Genomic DNA, 17,184 nt, shown 5'->3' on the forward strand with positions numbered 1-17,184 from the left:
CAGGGCCCTGGGCAGCTTCCCCAATTGCCCTGCGGTAAAGACGGCCCTGCTGCTTTGTACCCCTGTATGTGCCCAGAATCCTGCTCTGTGCCCCTGTATGTACCCAGCATCCTGCTCTGTGCCCCAAAGACCTAAACACTGCCCCATGCCCTATAGTCTGCGGATGTTTCCCAATACCCTGCTCTCTGCCCTATGCTCTGTGTGCCCCATGCCCTGCGCCCCCATGCCCTGATGTCTTCCTCATGCTCTGATGTCTTTCCCATGCTCTGATGTCTTCCCCATGCCATGCTCTACCATATTCCCTGCTCTGTGCCCCCTGCTGTCTGCCCCATGCCCTCATGTATGCCCCTATGCCCTCATGTCTGCCCATGCCCTGCACTCCCATGCCCTGCTGTCTGCCCCCATGCCTTGCTCTTTGCCCCATGCCCTGCTCTTTGCCCCCATGCTCTGATGTGTGCCCCCATGCCTTGCTGTCTGCCCCATGCCCTGCTCTGTGCCCCATGCTCTGATGTCTACCCCATGCCATGCTCTGTGCCCCCTTGCCCTGCTCTGTGCCCCCATGCCCTGATGTCTGCCCCCATGCCCTGATGTCTGTGCATGCCCTGCTCCGTGCCCCCATGCCCTGCTCTGTGCCCCCATGCCCTGCTCTGTGCCCCCATGCCCTGCTGTCTGCCCTATGCCCTGCTCCGTGCCCTCATGCCCTGCCGTCTGCCCCATGCCCTACTCCGTGCCCCCATGCCCTGCTCTGTGCCCCATGCCCTGGTCTGTGCCCCCATACCCTGTCTTCCACATGCCCTGCTCTATGCCCCCATGCCCTGCTCTGTTCCCCCATGCCCTACTCTGTGCCCTCAAGCCCTGCTGTCTGCCCCATGCCCTGCTGTGTGACCCCATGCCCTGCTGTCAGCCCCATGCCCTGGTCTGTGCCCCCATGCCCTGATGTCTGCCCCATGCCATTCTCTGTGCCCCATACCCTGATGTCTGCCCCACACCCTGCTCTGTGCCCCATGGCCTGCTGTCTGCCCCACGCCCAGCTTTCTGCCCCATGATCTGATGTGTGCCCCCAAGCCACATGTTGTAAATACAACGTCATTAATGTCATCTGTGCACATATCAGTCAAACATGATGAACACCACCAGCCGGAAAAAAAAATAAACACACAGACCTGCCCACTCCCAATGGAGAATTGCGCTAAATGACATACCCCAGGGATGGGGATGGAATTGACTAAATAGGGCCATGCAGTAAAACAGGTTCCTTTTTTTTGGAAGTGATTTTACAGATTGCTAGCCAATTTCACTATCTAATTGTTCTAGATACCTCTGTGAATCGTGCTTTCTTGTTATTGTCTCCATTCCAAAAGTGTTTGGTATCAGGGAGTTTTCTTTCCCCAGGGGTGGGCTGCTGGCTTTGCTAGAAGAAAACAAAAAGAAAATGTATTTATGACTTATATAATCACTCTGTCACCTCTGAGCTATTGTAAAATGAACTACAATTGTAGGGCTTTCTCTGGGACAATCTCATGTGAGCAGGGCCGGTACAAGGCAGGGGCAGAAGGGTCCAGTGCCCTGGGCGCTACCATTTTGTAAAGGAGGGGGGCGCAGCCGCAGGTGAAGTGACCTGTGTGTCATTGCCAGCGTGCCGACTGCCGTGTACGCGCCGCTCGCCACTCCTGTATGCGGGTCCGCCTCCTCCCGCCCCTGCTCCCTTCCCTGTCTGCTTACTCCCCCTACGGAGGAGTCTTAGTCCCTCCCTGCCAGCGGCGTGACGTCACACCAATCACGGCCGGAGGCGAGGGGGGAGATGGAGGACTCCGAGGGCTGCGCAGGGAGCTGTGTCGGCACTGCCTGTGATGTGACTCACAGCCTGGGAGCTAGAGAGGAGGAGCCGCCGACGAGGACTAGGAGCCTGCCTGGCTCTAGCTGGAACCTGTGTCTGCTACAAAACGGACTTCTGAACTGTAAAGTAAGCAGATAATAAAATGGCTAAGGGGGGGGGGACTCTTGAGGGGCTGACTGAGGTGAGGTGACCAGCACTTATTAGTAAAAAATGTCAGATAATTTTTTTTTTGTGTTATTTTAAATGAGCCATGCAACCTATCAAAAGCAGCCACTGTGCCCATCAAAAGCAGCCACTGTGCCCATCAAAAGCAGCCACTGTGCCCATCAAACGCAGTCACTGTGCCCATAAAAAGCAGCCACTGTGCCCATCAAAAGCAGCCACTGTGCCCATCAAACGCAGTCACTGTGCCCATCAAACGCAGTCACTGTGCCCATCAAACGCAGTCACTGTGCCCATCAAACGCAGTCACTGTGCCCATCAAACGCAGTCACTGTGCCCATCAAACGCAGCCACTGTGCCCATCACACGCAGAAACTGTGCCCATCACACACAGCCACTGTGCCATCAATTGTCGCCACTGTGCCCATCAAAAGCAGCCACTGTGCCCATCAAACGCAGCCACTGTGCCAACACACGCAGCCACTGTGCCAACACACGCAGCCACTGTGCCAACACACGCAGCCACTGTGCCCATCACATGCAGAAACTGTGCCCATCACACGTAGCCACTGTGCCATCAATTGTCACCACTGTGCCATCAAACGCAGCCACTGTGCCCATTACACGCAGCCACTGTGCCATCAATTGTCGCCACTGTGCCCATCAAACGCAGCCACTGTGCCAACACACACAGCCACTGTGTCAACACACGCAGCCACTGTGCCCATCAAACGCAGTCACTGTGCCCATCAAATGCAGCCACTGTGACATCAAACGCAGCCACTGTGCCGTCAAACGCAGCCACTGTGCCCATCACACGCAGAAACTGTGCCCATCACACGCAGCCACTGTGCCATCAATTGTCGCCACTGTGCCCATCAAAAGCAGCCACTGTGCCCATCAAACGCAGCCACTGTGCCCATCAAATGCAGCCACTGTGCCCATTAAATGCAGCCACTGTGCCAACACACACAGCCACTGTGCCAACACACGCAGCCACTGTGCCCATCACATGCAGAAACTGTGCCCATCACACGTAGCCACTGTGCCATCAATTGTCGCCACTGTGCCATCAAACGCAGCCACTGTGCCCATTACACGCAGCCACTGTGCCATCAATTGTCGCCACTGTGCCCATCAAACGCAGCCACTGTGCCCATCAAATGCAGCCACTGTGCCATCAAACGCAGCCACTGTGCCATCAAAAGCAGCCACTGTGCGGTCAAACGCAGCCACTGTGCCCATCACACGCAGAAACTGTGCCCATCACACGCAGCCACTGTGTCATTGAGCAGGGCCCTGTGATCCCTCCTGTATTGAATTGTATTGTAACTGTACTGTCTTCCCTGATGTTGTAAAGCGTTGCGCAAACAGTTGGCGCTATATAAATCCTGTATAATAATAATAATAATAATTGTCGCCACTGTGCCCATCAAAAGCAGCCACTGTGCCCATCAAAAGCAGCCACTGTGCCATCAAACGCAGCCACTGTGCCCATCAAACGCAGCCACTGTGCCAACACACGCAGCCACTGTGCCAACACACGCAGCCACTGTGCCCATCAAATGCAGCCACTGTGCCCATCAAATGCAGCCACTGTGCCATCAAACAGAGCCACTGTGCCCATCACATGCAGAAACTGTGCCCATCACACGCAGCCACTGTGCCATCAATTGTCGCCACTGTGCCCATCAAATGCAGCCACTGTGCCATCAAACACAGCCACTGTAACCATCAATTGCTTCCAGTGTGCCCCATCAATTGCCATTGTGTGCCCATCAATTGCCACCAGTGTGCCCATCAATTGCCACCAGTGTGCCCCATCAATTACCGCCAGTGTGCTGCCAGTTTGCCCCATCAATTGCTGCCAGTGTGCCCATCAATTGCCGCCAGTGTGCCCATTAATTGCCGCCAGTGTGCTGCCAGTTTGCCCCATCAATTGCCGCCAGTGTGCTGCCAGTTTGCCCCATCAAATGCCAGCGTTTCTTAAAAACGGGGGGGGGGGGGCGCAGTTTGCCATCTTCGCCCTGGGCACCAAATGGCCTTGTCCCAGCACTGCATGTGAGCAACTGCTCCTCACAATGACAACAAGAAATGATGACAGATGAGTATCAAAAGGCTAAATCACTTTCAGGGTATCTTATCAGTGCATGTATAGCTGGCACCAGGGGACAAAATTAATAATTGTCATGGTCCTGTCACAGTTCTTTTATTGTTATCATAAGGTGTTTTAAAGAGGAAGTAAAACCCTCTTGTCAAAAATAAAGAAAAAAGACAACCTGCAAAACAAAGGCATAATGAGCTAGTATGCATAGCATACTAGCTCATTATGAATTACTTAACTGAGATTGAAGTCTCCGCAGCGGCCCTCATTCGCCTCCTCCGACTGGTATCGCTGCTCCAGTGCTGTGACTGGCCGGTGCAGCGATGACGTCACTCCTGTGCATGCGCACGGGAGCCACCACTAACGGCATGATGCCGTTAGTAGCGGCGCGCTCAGTGCGCCTGCGCCTGTCTACGGCGCATGCGCTGTAGACATTGGTGCCACTATTTTTTGTAAATTTATCCTAAACCTTTTAGGTTTGGGAGATATTTCTTGCACCTACAGGTAAGCCTTAATCTAGGATTACCTGTAGGTTAAAGTGGTCTGTAAGGGTTTACAACCGCTTTATGCGCTGCACATACTTTTTTTTTAAATACCTTTAACTTTGTGATCAACAAATTGTTGCTGGGTGCTTATTTCTTTGATGTCTGAGTACAGAGGTTACATGTTTTTTTTTTTATGACAAAAATGACATAACAATCTAACCTGTTTAATGTGTAACCACTCTTTGTCATGGGGCCTGATGTGGAAGCTGGCTCATGAAAAAAGAAGTAAAGAGAATTCTCCCAACAGGTCCACATACAGCATTACACACCTGATAAAGCTCCTAACTCACTCCTACTCTATCCAAATAAAAAACTGTAAATATCTTTTTTTTAACCAGGGTGCCTTCAGGTTTCTTCAGGGGTGCCTTGCAAAATGCCTAGAAATTTACCAAAAATGTTATACAAGCCAGAGGGTGGTTAAAGTCTGCCTTTTAGTTACACAAAGCCACGGGATGTTATTGTGCACCATTACAACCTTCTAGCTGCCAGTGTCCTAACAACCATTGACGTCATCGATTGATAAGGACATCGGGCACCTGCACAACATCCTCGTTTGCCCCTCTTCATGAGCATTGGGGTCACATTAGCTGAGTGAGGGAAACTGAGGGAGAAGAGAAACATTAGAATACTAGTCAGTACCAGTGTGCAAAGGTGCTTTGGAAGAACAAACCACCGCTAACTTTGGGTGTCCTACATATGTGGACGTTTCTGCATTATGTAAAAGTATTAGTTTAGTTTTTAACATTTTAAAATGGGGTGCCTCAAGATTGTGCAGATATGTAAAAAGAGAGCATTGACTGAAAAAAGTTTGAGAAACACTGCTCTAGAACATGTTGAGAATATGTAAAGTAATTTGTGTTTCTCCTGCAGTGGTTCCATTAAAATTGTACTGTGTAACCTTTTTAGCAGCTCGTTTATAAGCTCTTGTGCTGGACTTGTTTGGTGCTTCCAATTGGTTTTCCTTCCCAGGAAAGTTTCCAGTTTCTTGGCTTTGCTGTAAAAAGATGGCATATAACAATTGTCACCATTTGCAGACAAGATAATAATATAGTATATAGAGGGCAAAACAGTTAAATGTAACAAAGATGACACAAAAGCAAAAATGCTGGACAATTATTGGTATTAACAGCAATACCAAACAAGAACAAGTATAATACAGTAATTTGATTTTGTTTAGCTATATTAAATACATACCTTACATGCAACTGCCAATTATTATTTAAAGCTCAATTCTGGACACACAGAAGGATTTGAAATTTGGGCCATCCAATCCTGAAATTTACACAGTAGCAAGCAAAAGACTACCTGGGTGTGCCTCCCTTTTGGGTAAAAGGCACCAACAATTCACACTCATAATTGCAAATCAAGCATTGTATCAGGACTACAGGAGACATACACAGCCCTGATAAGAAGCCGGCAGGGTGTGGGCACAGAGAGGGGCCAGTGCTCAGAATTGTGCATTTTGTGCTGGCATTGTTGCTATGAAGCTATTAGCTAGATTCAGAAAGAGTTAGGCCGGCGTATCAGTAGATACGCCGACCTAACTCTGAATCTGCGCCGTCCTAAGTTTAAGTGTATTCTCAAACTGAGATACACTTAAACCTATCTAAGATACAACGGCTTGCGCCGTCGTATCTTAGGGTGCAATATTTAGGCTGGCCGCTAGGTGGCGCTTCCGCTGAGTTCGGCGTAGAATATGTAAATGCATAGATACGCCGATTCACGAACGTGCGTGCGCCCGTCGCAGTAAAGATACGCCGTTTCCGTAAGAGATACGCCGCATAAAGATAAAGCTGCGTCCTAGGAGGCTTAGTGAATGTTAAGTATGGCCGTCGTTCCCGCGTCAAAATTTGAAAATTTTACGCTGTTTGCGCAAGTCGTCCGTGAATAGGGCTGGACGTAATTTACGTTCACGTCTAAACCAATACGTCCTTGCGGCGTACTTTGGCGCAATGAACACTGGGATATGTACACAGACGGCGCATGCGCCGTTCGTAAAATACATCAAACACGTCGGGTCAGTTAATATGCATAAAACACGCCCCCCACATCCTCATTTGAATTAGGCGCGCTTACGCCGGCCTATTCACGCTACGCCGCCGTAACTTAGGAGGCAAGTACTTTGTGAATACAGTACTTGCCTCTCTGACTTACGGCGGCGTAGTGTAAATACGCCGCCGCAAAGATGCACGCCCCTACCTGAATCCAGCTATATGTGTTCACCAGTCTCATAGATACAGATGACTCATCTACAGACCTATTCAGCTGCCAGCCAGGATATATCCCTGTCAACAGATGAAAGTAAACATAGGGTTGGATGCTGGTGCCATTACCCAAATATGGCAATGGCTATATTTGGACAATGATGTCAGCCAGCATCCATGTCACTTTGTTTACTTTCAGTTTTCAGCCAGGGTATTTCCTGGCCGGTGTCCTGCCGAAAAAGGTCACCCGGCGGATAATGCCCCCCCTGTACTGTGCAGGTGTAGCGCTTGCGCAGTACAAACCACAATGGAGACAACGGAAATAGCCGAAGATAAATAGCTTAGAGTCGGCTGAACACGGCTCCCGATGCTCGTGCTACAGAAGAGGCCGAGTTTTCTATTGATGTGCAGAGCTGATAACTTGGCCGTGGTTTTAGCAATATACTACAAATCCGCATTAAATTGATTGTGTTACTTAGTTAAATAGATCGTGCAAACCCGCCCATCAACATTGCAAAACCCACCCATCAATATTGCAAATCCGTCCCCTTATTTTTTTAACCACTTCCCGCCCGGCCTATAGCCGATTTACGTCCGGGAAGTGGTTTTGAAATCCTGACTGGACGTCCATGGACGTCCTGCAGGATTTCATGCCGCGCGCGTGGCGATCGGTGATGCGGGGTGTCAGTCTGACACCCTGCATCTCCGATCTCGGTGAAGAGCGGAGGCTCTTTACCACGTGATCAGCCGTGTCCAGTCACGGCTGATCACGATGTAAATAGGAAGAGCCGTTGATGGCTCTTCCTCACTCGGCGGCTCTCCTGACAGTTTATCCTGATTGTTTATCAGCGCAGCCCCCCCTCGGATCGCCACACTGGACCACCAGGGAAGCCCACCCTGGACCAGGGAAGGGCAAATTAAAAAAAAAAGGGGACAAAAAAAAAAAAAACTCTTGGAAAAAAAAAAAAAGCTTTAAAAAATAAAAAAGATGCCAATCAGTGCCCACAAATGGGCACTGACTGGCAACATGGGTAGATCAGTGCTGCCCCACAGTGTCCATCAGTGCCACCCCAGTGTCCATCAGTGCCACCCCACAGTGTCCATCAGTGCCACCCCACAGTGCCCATCCATGCCCAGTGCCCACCTATCAGTGCCCATCTGTGCCACCCATAAGTATCCATCAGTGCCACCCATAAGTGCCGCCCATGAGTGCCCATCTGTGCCGCCTATGTGTGCCCATCTGTGCCGCCTATGAGTGCCCATTAGTGCCGCATACCAGCGCCGCCAATCAGTGCCACCTCATCTGTGCTCATCAGTACTACCTCATTGATGTCCATCAGTGCCATCTCATCGGTGCCCATCAGTGCCGCCATATCAGTGCCCGTAATTGAAAGAGAAAACTTACTTATTTACAAAAAAATTTACAGAAAAAAATAAAAACGTAATTTTTTTTCAAAATTTTCAGTCTTTTTTTAGTTGTTGCGTAAAAAAATAAAAAAAATCGCAGAGGTGATCAAATACCACCAAAAGAAAGCTCTATTTGTGGGGAAAAAAGGACGCCAATTTTGTTTGGGAGCCAAGTCGCACGACCGCGCAATTGCCATTTAAAGTGCGACAGTGCTGAAAGCTGAAAATTGGCTTGGGCGGGAAAGTGCGTAAGTGCCTGGTATGGAAGTGGTTAAACACGCCCCACAAAGACGTGTAGGATATTGCTAATACCACCCCCAAGTTATCAGCTCTGTCCATCAATTTAAAACTCACCCTATTCTGTAGCTATCCATCCCTTAGACGATATAACAGTAATGCACCCGCCCCATTGCAGAATAGTACGAGCATCGGGAGCGTGTCTGTCACCGCACGAATTTCAAAAAGTAGTTTCCCTACAACTTTTTGCGATTTCGGGGTGCGAGACCGAATGGCCGGCTTCTGTTGAAGCGGCATGGCTGAAAAAAGGGCTGGCGACTGGCTGCCAATCAGCGCTCTCAGTAAATGGCTGAGAGAGCTGACTTCAGTGTTGTGGCTCGGCGGGGTTCCCCCATCAGAATTCACAACAGCAGGGGGGTCGCTGTACTAACTACTATTAGCTAACTACTAGGCTTAAAGCACAGCTGTAAGATTGTAAAAATAAATAAATTAATAAACGTTTTACTATGCCACTATGAGCACAGTGGTATTGGCTGAATTCCATGACATATTTTAATACCTCATTTATCATCTGCATGAGGTGATTAAGCTACAAAAATGTACAAAAAAAATATTGGTATATTAAAAGATTCGTTAAAAATAATCACAATGTAATAAAAAAACAATAACGTACACATACAAAAGGAAAAAACACAAGAACATCTTCATATACTGAAGCTTTATATATATATTAACTTATTTCTGTGAAAAAAAGAATCAAAAACAATACAAAATAAAATTTGAAAACATTCAGAAAATGTAATGCACTGGTAAATATCTTGGGCTTTGTACACATACAGGATTGTTTACAGATACACTATTACCAAAAGTAAAAGGACGCCTGCCTTTACACGCACATGAACATTAATGGCATCCCAGTCTTAGTCCGTAGGGTACAATAATGAGATGGCCCACCCTTTGCAGCTATAACAGTTTCAGCTCTTCTGGGAAGGCTGTCCACAAGGTTTAGCAGTGTGTCTATGGGAATGTTTGACCATAGTTACAGAAGTGCATTTGGGATGTCAGGCACTGATGTGGGCAAGAAGGCCTGGCTCACAGTCCCCTCTCTAATTCATGCCAAAAGGTTCTATTTATTAGGTTGAGGTCAGGCCAGTCAACTTTCTCAACCCAAACTCACTCAATCATGTCTTTGGGGACCTTGCTTTGTGCACTGGTGCGCAGTCATGTTGAAAACAGGAAGGGACCACCCCTATACTGTTGCCACAAAGTTGGGAGCATGAAATTGTCCAAAATGACTTGGTATGCTGATGCCTTAAGAGTTCCCTTCCCTTCACTGGAACTAAGAAGCCAAGCCCAACCCCAGAAAAACAACCCCACACCATAATCCCCCCCCCCCCAATGATTTGGACCAGTGCACAAACAAGGTCCATAAAGACATGGATGAACGAGTTTGGGGTGAAGGAACTTGACTGGACTGCACAGAGTCCTGACCTCAACCTGATAGCAGGGCCATCTTTAATATTAATTGGACCCTCACTTCTCTGTTCTCTGCCACTTGTCAGTGTGTCTCTCCACTCGGCCAGCTCCGCTGTCAGGCATTGACATCTCCGATCACTGCTTCCCTTTCCTTTCAGCTACAGCTGTGACAGGGAGTCATTGTTAGGATGTCAGGCACCACAACATTGACAGGGCCCAGGGAAGCTGCCACATTTGCCCCGCCTTAAAGGAGTTGTAATGGAAATTTTTTTTTTGCTGAAATGACTGTTTACAGGGTATAGAGACATAATAGTTAAAGCGGGGGTTCACCCTAAAAACACATTTCTAACATTACATCCAGCATACTAAGGACATTTACAGTATCCAGGTCTTTTTTTATTTTCTCTGTACATACCGTTATATTGTGATTTTCTCCAGGGCTTCCGGGTTCTGATTACTGCGGGACTGGGCGTTCCTATCCCTGGGTTAGATGATTGACGTCTGGTGAAACAGTTCCCATGTCGCACAAGGCGCGTCACCATATTTCCGTAAATAGCGGAGCTGCGAGTCGGTGCTATACGGCGCCTGTGCAGCCAGCTCTACACGGCGGGCGCAGGCGCCGTATAGCGCCGACTCGCAACTCTTCTGAGGTAAAGGGTTTCCTTACAGAAGGAATGGAAACAGCGCCCAGAGGCGATTCAGTTCGCAAGTGTTGCGCTCTATAAGTTTTTCACTCACTCACTCACTCACTCACTCACTCACCTCCTTGATTAGTGACCACAGAGAGAAAGCTCCCATGACTTTTTTCATCGGGAAACAGACTGTTCAGAACAGAGAAGGATTACAGCAACATCAGAGCAAAAACGAACAATGAGGACATGAAACCAGTACTGCAGTAAGGTAAAGGAAGCTATTTAGCTAAAAAAAAAAAATTCCTTTAGTGACCCTTTACAGACGGCCCTGCCTGATAGAACACATTTTGGAATGAATTAGAGTAACTTCTCGTCCAACATCAGTGCCTGACCTCACAAATGCACTTCTGGAAGAATGGTCAAACATTCCCATAGACACACTCCTAAACCTTGTGGACAGCCTTCCCAGAAGAGCTGAAGCTGTTATAGCTGCAAAAGGATGGGCCAACTCAATACTGAACGCTACAGACAAAGACTGGGATGCCATTAAAGTTCATGTGCGTGTAAAGGCAGGCGTCCTAATACTTTTGGTAATATAGTGTAGGTTACATGAAAATGGTATTTGAGAAGGGGTTGCCATAGTAACAATTAGAAGGAAGAAGATGATTAGATTTGAAATCAGTATAAGGAATTTTACCAACTTATGCTGGAAACAGAATTAAAGCTGAACTCCAGTATGATATAGAAGACACAAACAATGCAGCTCTGTATTGATTAACCACTTAAAGACCTCCCACCGCATTTATACTGCGGCAGGGCGGCTTTAATGCACGAAAAAACGTACCTGTACATCGTTTCATGTAATGGGTAGTATGGGTGCATGGAGGAGGACCCGCGAGAGAGGCAGAGCGGGGATCTGCCTATGTGAACAAGGCAGATCCCCGTTCTGACAGGGGACAACATGGAGATCTGCTGTACCTAGGGATTAGGAACAGGATCTCTGTGTTGTTCATGTCAGCACTTTCCCCACACAGTAAGAAAGAGGGAACACGTTTAACCCTTTGTATGCCCCTGGTGTTAACCCCTTCCATGCCAGTGTCATTTATACAGTAATCAGTGATTTTTTTTAGCACTGATCACTGTATTGGTGTCACTAGTTTTAAAAAAGTGTCACTTAGGGTTAGATTTTACTGCTGCAATGTCGCAGTCCCGCTAAAAAGCGCTGATCGCCGCCATTACTAGGAAAAAATCCATAAATCTATCACATAGTTTGTAGACGCTATGGGCCAGATTCACAGAGATCGGCGTATCTCTGTGCGGGCGTAGCGCATCTCAAATGCGCTACGCCGACGTAACAGAGAGGCAAGTACAGTATTCACAAAGTGAAGAAACATGTAGCGCTAGTGAAAAACACTTAAGGAAGTGCATATAGAACCATGGATAAATGCAATTAAACCACAGTAATCTGTAAATAAGTGTCTATTAAATAATAGAAACACAGAAAAAAGTCCATCAGTAGAAAGCATATGACCACATCATCGTCATGGAGGGGACATTCTGCACGATAAAACAGGAGTAGATGGAATACTCTTACCGGATAGCGTGGATCTGCTTGTCAGCGACAACAGATCATAAGCGCATGGAAGGACTCCACTCAAATCTGCTCAGCTGGACGAGTAGACTGGATGGTAGACTTCCACACAGGATATCCAGATGAATGGCTGTAGTCCTGGACTGGAACCTCACCGTGGGTAACTTCGCTCAGACTCAGATTCCCAGCAGAAAAAGAAGATCAGCTTGTTCCAAAGCGACAATCGGTGGTGCAAAAAGTGGTATCCACTTAAAGGAGGGTAGGCACAATCATAGAGTATGAAAAAACTTTGTATCCAAACAGGTCATGCAGGAGAAAGAAAAAAACAATGCTCCGGATGGTGCAGGTAAAAGAGGATACGGTTTTATTGTAGTAAAACCAGAATAACATAAAAGTGATCACTGTAGCATAAAAAAGTAGTAAAAGCAATATGGGGAGCAGGTATAGCAAGCCCGACGCGTTTCGTCCAAATGGACTTCAACTGGGGCATCTACCTTCACCCCCATATTGCCACATATATATAGTACAAATTCTTAATTAGACTGAATAAGCGAACCAATCAAGCAAGCCTAGCAGTAAGTGTGTGTGATTGGAAGAAACCAGTCACGTGACATACATGACCCATGACTCTCATGTGCAACCAATCGGATCAAGCAATAAACCCTGACTTAAATGGTCACCAATCACAAATCGGATATTAGGGTAAAAAAACAAACCATATATTGGTAGAGACATATCAACAGGGACAACGAAAAAAGGAGGCACTAAACAGTCACACATGTATGGCCGACACCACTCAAATGTATACATTGCCCTGGATATGAACAGGGGAGGGGGGGGAAAGGAAATGGTGCACGACACCCATGGGTTTTCCCCCCCTCCCCTGTTCATATCCAGGGCAATGTATACATTTGAGTGGTGTCGGCCATACATGTGCGACTGTTTAGTGCCTCCTTTTTTCGTTGTCCCTTTTTTACCCTAATATCCGATTTGTGATTGGTGACCATTTAAGTCAGGGTTTATTGCTTGATCCGATTGGTTGCACATGAGAGTCATGGGTCATGTATGTCACGTGACTGGTTTCTTCCAATCACACACACTTACTGCTAGGCTTGCTTGATTGGTTCGCTTATTCAGTCTAATTAAGAATTTGTACTATATATATGTGGCAATATGGGGGTGAAGGTAGATGCCCCAGTTGAAGTCCATTTGGACGAAACGCGTCAGGCTTGCTATACCTGCTCCCCATATTGCTTTTACTACTTTTTTATGCTACAGTGATCACTTTTATGTTATTCTGGTTTTACTACAATAAAACCGTATCCTCTTTTACCTGCACCATCCGGAGCATTGTTTTTTTCTTTCTCCTGCATGACCTGTTTGGATACAAAGTTTTTTCATACTCCATGATTGTGCCTACCCTCCTTTAAGTGGATACCACTTTTTGCACCACCGATTGTCGCTTTGGAACAAGCTGATCTTCTTTTTCTGCTGGGAATCTGAGTCTGAGCAAATTTACCCACGGTGAGGTTCCAGTCCAGGACTACAGCCATTCATCTGGATATCCTGTGTGGAAGTCTACCATCCAGTCTACTCGTCCAGCTGAGCAGATTTGAGTGGAGTCCTTCCATGCGCTTATGATCTGTTGTCGCTGACAAGCAGATCCACGCTATCCGGTAAGAGTATTCCATCTACTCCTGTTTTATCGTGCAGAATGTCCCCTCCATGATGATGATGTGGTCATATGCTTTCTACTGATGGACTTTTTTCTGTGTTTCTATTATTTAATGGACACTTATTTACAGATTACTGTGGTTTAATTGCATTTATCCATGGTTCTATATGCACTTCCTTAAGTGTTTTTCACTAGCGCTACATGTTTCTTCACTATTCCTATCCAATTTTTGTCACATTGCTTATGTAGCTGCTCACTTTATATCTCTAGATTAGCGCAGTTTTTTCCTTTTTTTTGCATTTCCAGTATTCACAAAGCACTTGCTCCCCAAGTTACGGCGACGTAGCGTAAATGGGCTGGCGTAAGCCCGCCTAATTCAAAGTAGGCTGGTAGTGGGCGTGTTGTATTGAAATGAATCGTGACCCCATGTAAATGAAGCGCCGAACAAACGGCACATGCGCGCGCATGCTCAGAATCACGTCGAGTTTACGCCCTAAGATACGACGGCTCAATGGCAACGACGTGAACGTAACCTACGCCCAGCCCCATTCACGTACCACTTACGTAAACGACGTAAAATCCGACAGCTGTTCCGTCGTCCATACCTTAGCATTGGCTGCGCCTCATATAGCAGGGGTAACTTTGCGCCGGACGTACGCCTTACGCAAACAGCGTAGCTTACTGCGACGGGCGCAAGTACGTTCGTGAATCGGCGTATCTAGCTCATTTACATATTCGACGCGTAAATCTACGGAAGCGCCCCTAGCGGCCAGCGTAAATATGCACCCAAGATACGACGGCGTAGGAGACTTATGTCGGTCCTATTAAGCCAAAATTCAGGCGTATCTTGTTCCCTGAATACGGCGCATAGATACGCCGGCGCATCACAGAACTTACGCGGCGTATCAACAGATACATCGGCGTAAGCTGACTGTGAATCTGGCCCTATACCTTTTGCGCAAACCAATATACGCCTATTGGGATTTTTTTCACCAAAAATATGTAGAATATGTAGTAGAATACATATTGGCCTAAATTGATGAAGAAATTTGTTTTATTTTTTTGGGGATATGCATTATAGCAGCATTGCACGTCCGCGCAATCGTCAGTTAAAATAACGTAGTGCCGTATCGCAAAAAAAAGGATTTTTGTACTCACCGTAAAATCCATTTCTCTGAGTTCATAGATGGACACAGCCTTCATTGACCTTAGGGTTATGCTTCTTCCTACCAGGAGATTTAGGCAGAATTCTACAGCACTTAAGGTGTTAAAAACTTTCCTTCATGCCGCTCCTCCCAGGGGGCGTGGCTCCCCCAGGCATAACCCACACCCTGCTTTAGCAGCCTCAGTTCGTAACAAGCAGTACAAACAAAGGAGGGGTGGGTGCTGTGTCCGTCTATGAACTCAGAGAAATGGATTTTACCGTGAGTACAAAAATCCTTTTTTCTCTTTCGTTCATAGACGGACACAGCCTTCATTGACCTTAGGGACGTCCCCAAGCAGTGTCAAAAAATTCGAGGGGTGGGAAAAATAACACAGCAAAAACAGGTTACACCCCAAACAAAAACCGGAGTTACTCAACGGAGGAACTCCAACCGAAAACTGCCGCCTGTAACACCCTGCGGCCGAAGGAGGCTTTAGAAGATGCACTCACATCCACCATATAAAACTTTGAAAAAGCGTGGACCGACGACCAGGTCGCAGCCTTACACACCTGTAACACAGAGGCTTGGTGTCGGAAAGCCCAAGAGGCCCCGATCGCCCTGGTCGAATGCGCCATGACCCGAAAGGGGGGCGCCTGCCCTTCAGGGCATAGGCCTGAAGCACAACCTGTCGGATCCACCTGGAAATGGTGGCCGACGAGACTGCCAGGCCCTTACTGGTACCGGACACAGACACGAACAGCGAGTCCGACTTCCGGAACGGAGCTGTCGCCGACAAGTAAACTCGAAGGGCCCGAACCACATCCAAAGAATGTAAAGTGGCCTCCTTCGGGTTCTTCGGCTGAGGACATAAGGATGGAAGAACAATGTCCACATCCAAGTGAAAAGCCGAAACGACCTTAGGGAGAAAAAAAACGGCTGCGGCCGCAGCACCACCTCATCCTTACGGATGACCAAGCAGGGAGCCTTGCAAGACAAGGCCGCCAGAACAGACAGACACCCGTCTGATCGAGGTAATTGCTACCAGAAATAAGACGTAAGACGAGAGCCTGAACCACTCCCTGCTGCAAAGACAGCAGAATCCTGTACACAACGCATGTACGAGAGTGCCAGTTCATCTCCCCACACACAGAGAAGTAGGCCTTCCATGTATGAGGAAAAAACCTACGTGAGGTAGCAGGCAGCACGGTAGAGACCACCAAGCCCAATAGGCCTTGGTCCTTAAGCCCCTGGCTCTCAACAGCCACGCCGCTAAGGCCGGTGGCTGTGAAACAGGGTGGAAGATCGGACCCTGTAACAGAAAATCAATTCCCAGGGGAAGACGCTAGGGGGCGTCTGCCAGCAGACGCACCTGGTCCGCGTACCAGAAGCGACGCGGCCAATCTGGGGCAATCAGGACCGATAGAATCCCTACAGCTTCTACTCTGCGCAGCAGGCGAGGAAGAAGCTTCCGAGGAGGGAAGGTGTAAAGTAGGCGACAGCGACCCCAAGGAGCCACCAACGCGCCTGACGCGTCCGCCCACGGGTCCTTAAACCTGTCCACGAACCGTGGCACCTAACGATAGAGACGGGACGCTAGAAGGTCCACGTCCGGAGTGCCCCACTTTCGGCACAGACCCCGAAACACCTGCGGGTGGAGAGACCACTCTCCTTGGCCCAGTGCAGTGCGACTTAGGTAGTCGGCTAGCCAATTCCGTATTCCCAGAATGTACCCAGCCGATAGAGCCGTAACGGACCCTTCGGCCCACCGAAAGGATGCGCGCGACCCCCGTCGCTGCAACAGAACTCCGTGTGCCTCCCTGATGATCAACCTACGCCACGGACGTGGTGTTATCGGACAGGATCCTGACCGGTCGGCCCTGTAGATCCAGGGACCACCTGGCAAGGCAAAGCTTGATTGCTCGGAGCTCCAGAACGTTGATCAGTAGGCAGGACTCCACCTGAGTCCAGTGCCCCTGGGCTGACTGGGTGCCCCAAGCGCCCCTCCCCAACCGGAGAGGCTGGCATCCGTCGTGACCACTGTCCAGTGGCCTGCAGAAAAATGACTTTCCGGCCCGAAGCACCGGAAACGCCAGCCACCACACCAGGGGAGACATGTTCAGATGACTCAACTGAATCTGGTAATCCAGAGATGACGGAAGCTAGTCCCAT

At 48.3% G+C, this 17,184-nt stretch overlaps 1 protein-coding gene across 1 annotated transcript in view; it reads right to left on the reverse strand.

Annotated features, from left to right (window-relative positions):
- The window catches only part of LOC120932750 (serine protease FAM111A-like), an 83,448-nt gene that overhangs the window by 29,486 nt on the left and 36,778 nt on the right, over positions 1-17,184 (reverse strand). The window contains 2 exon segments of the mRNA XM_040345410.1: positions 1,319-1,411; positions 5,547-5,642. Of these exon segments, the coding sequence (XP_040201344.1) occupies positions 1,319-1,411; positions 5,547-5,642 (189 nt within the window).

Source organism: Rana temporaria, chromosome 3 (genome assembly GCF_905171775.1).
Source record: "Rana temporaria chromosome 3, aRanTem1.1, whole genome shotgun sequence".
Taxonomy (NCBI): domain Eukaryota; kingdom Metazoa; phylum Chordata; class Amphibia; order Anura; family Ranidae; genus Rana; species Rana temporaria.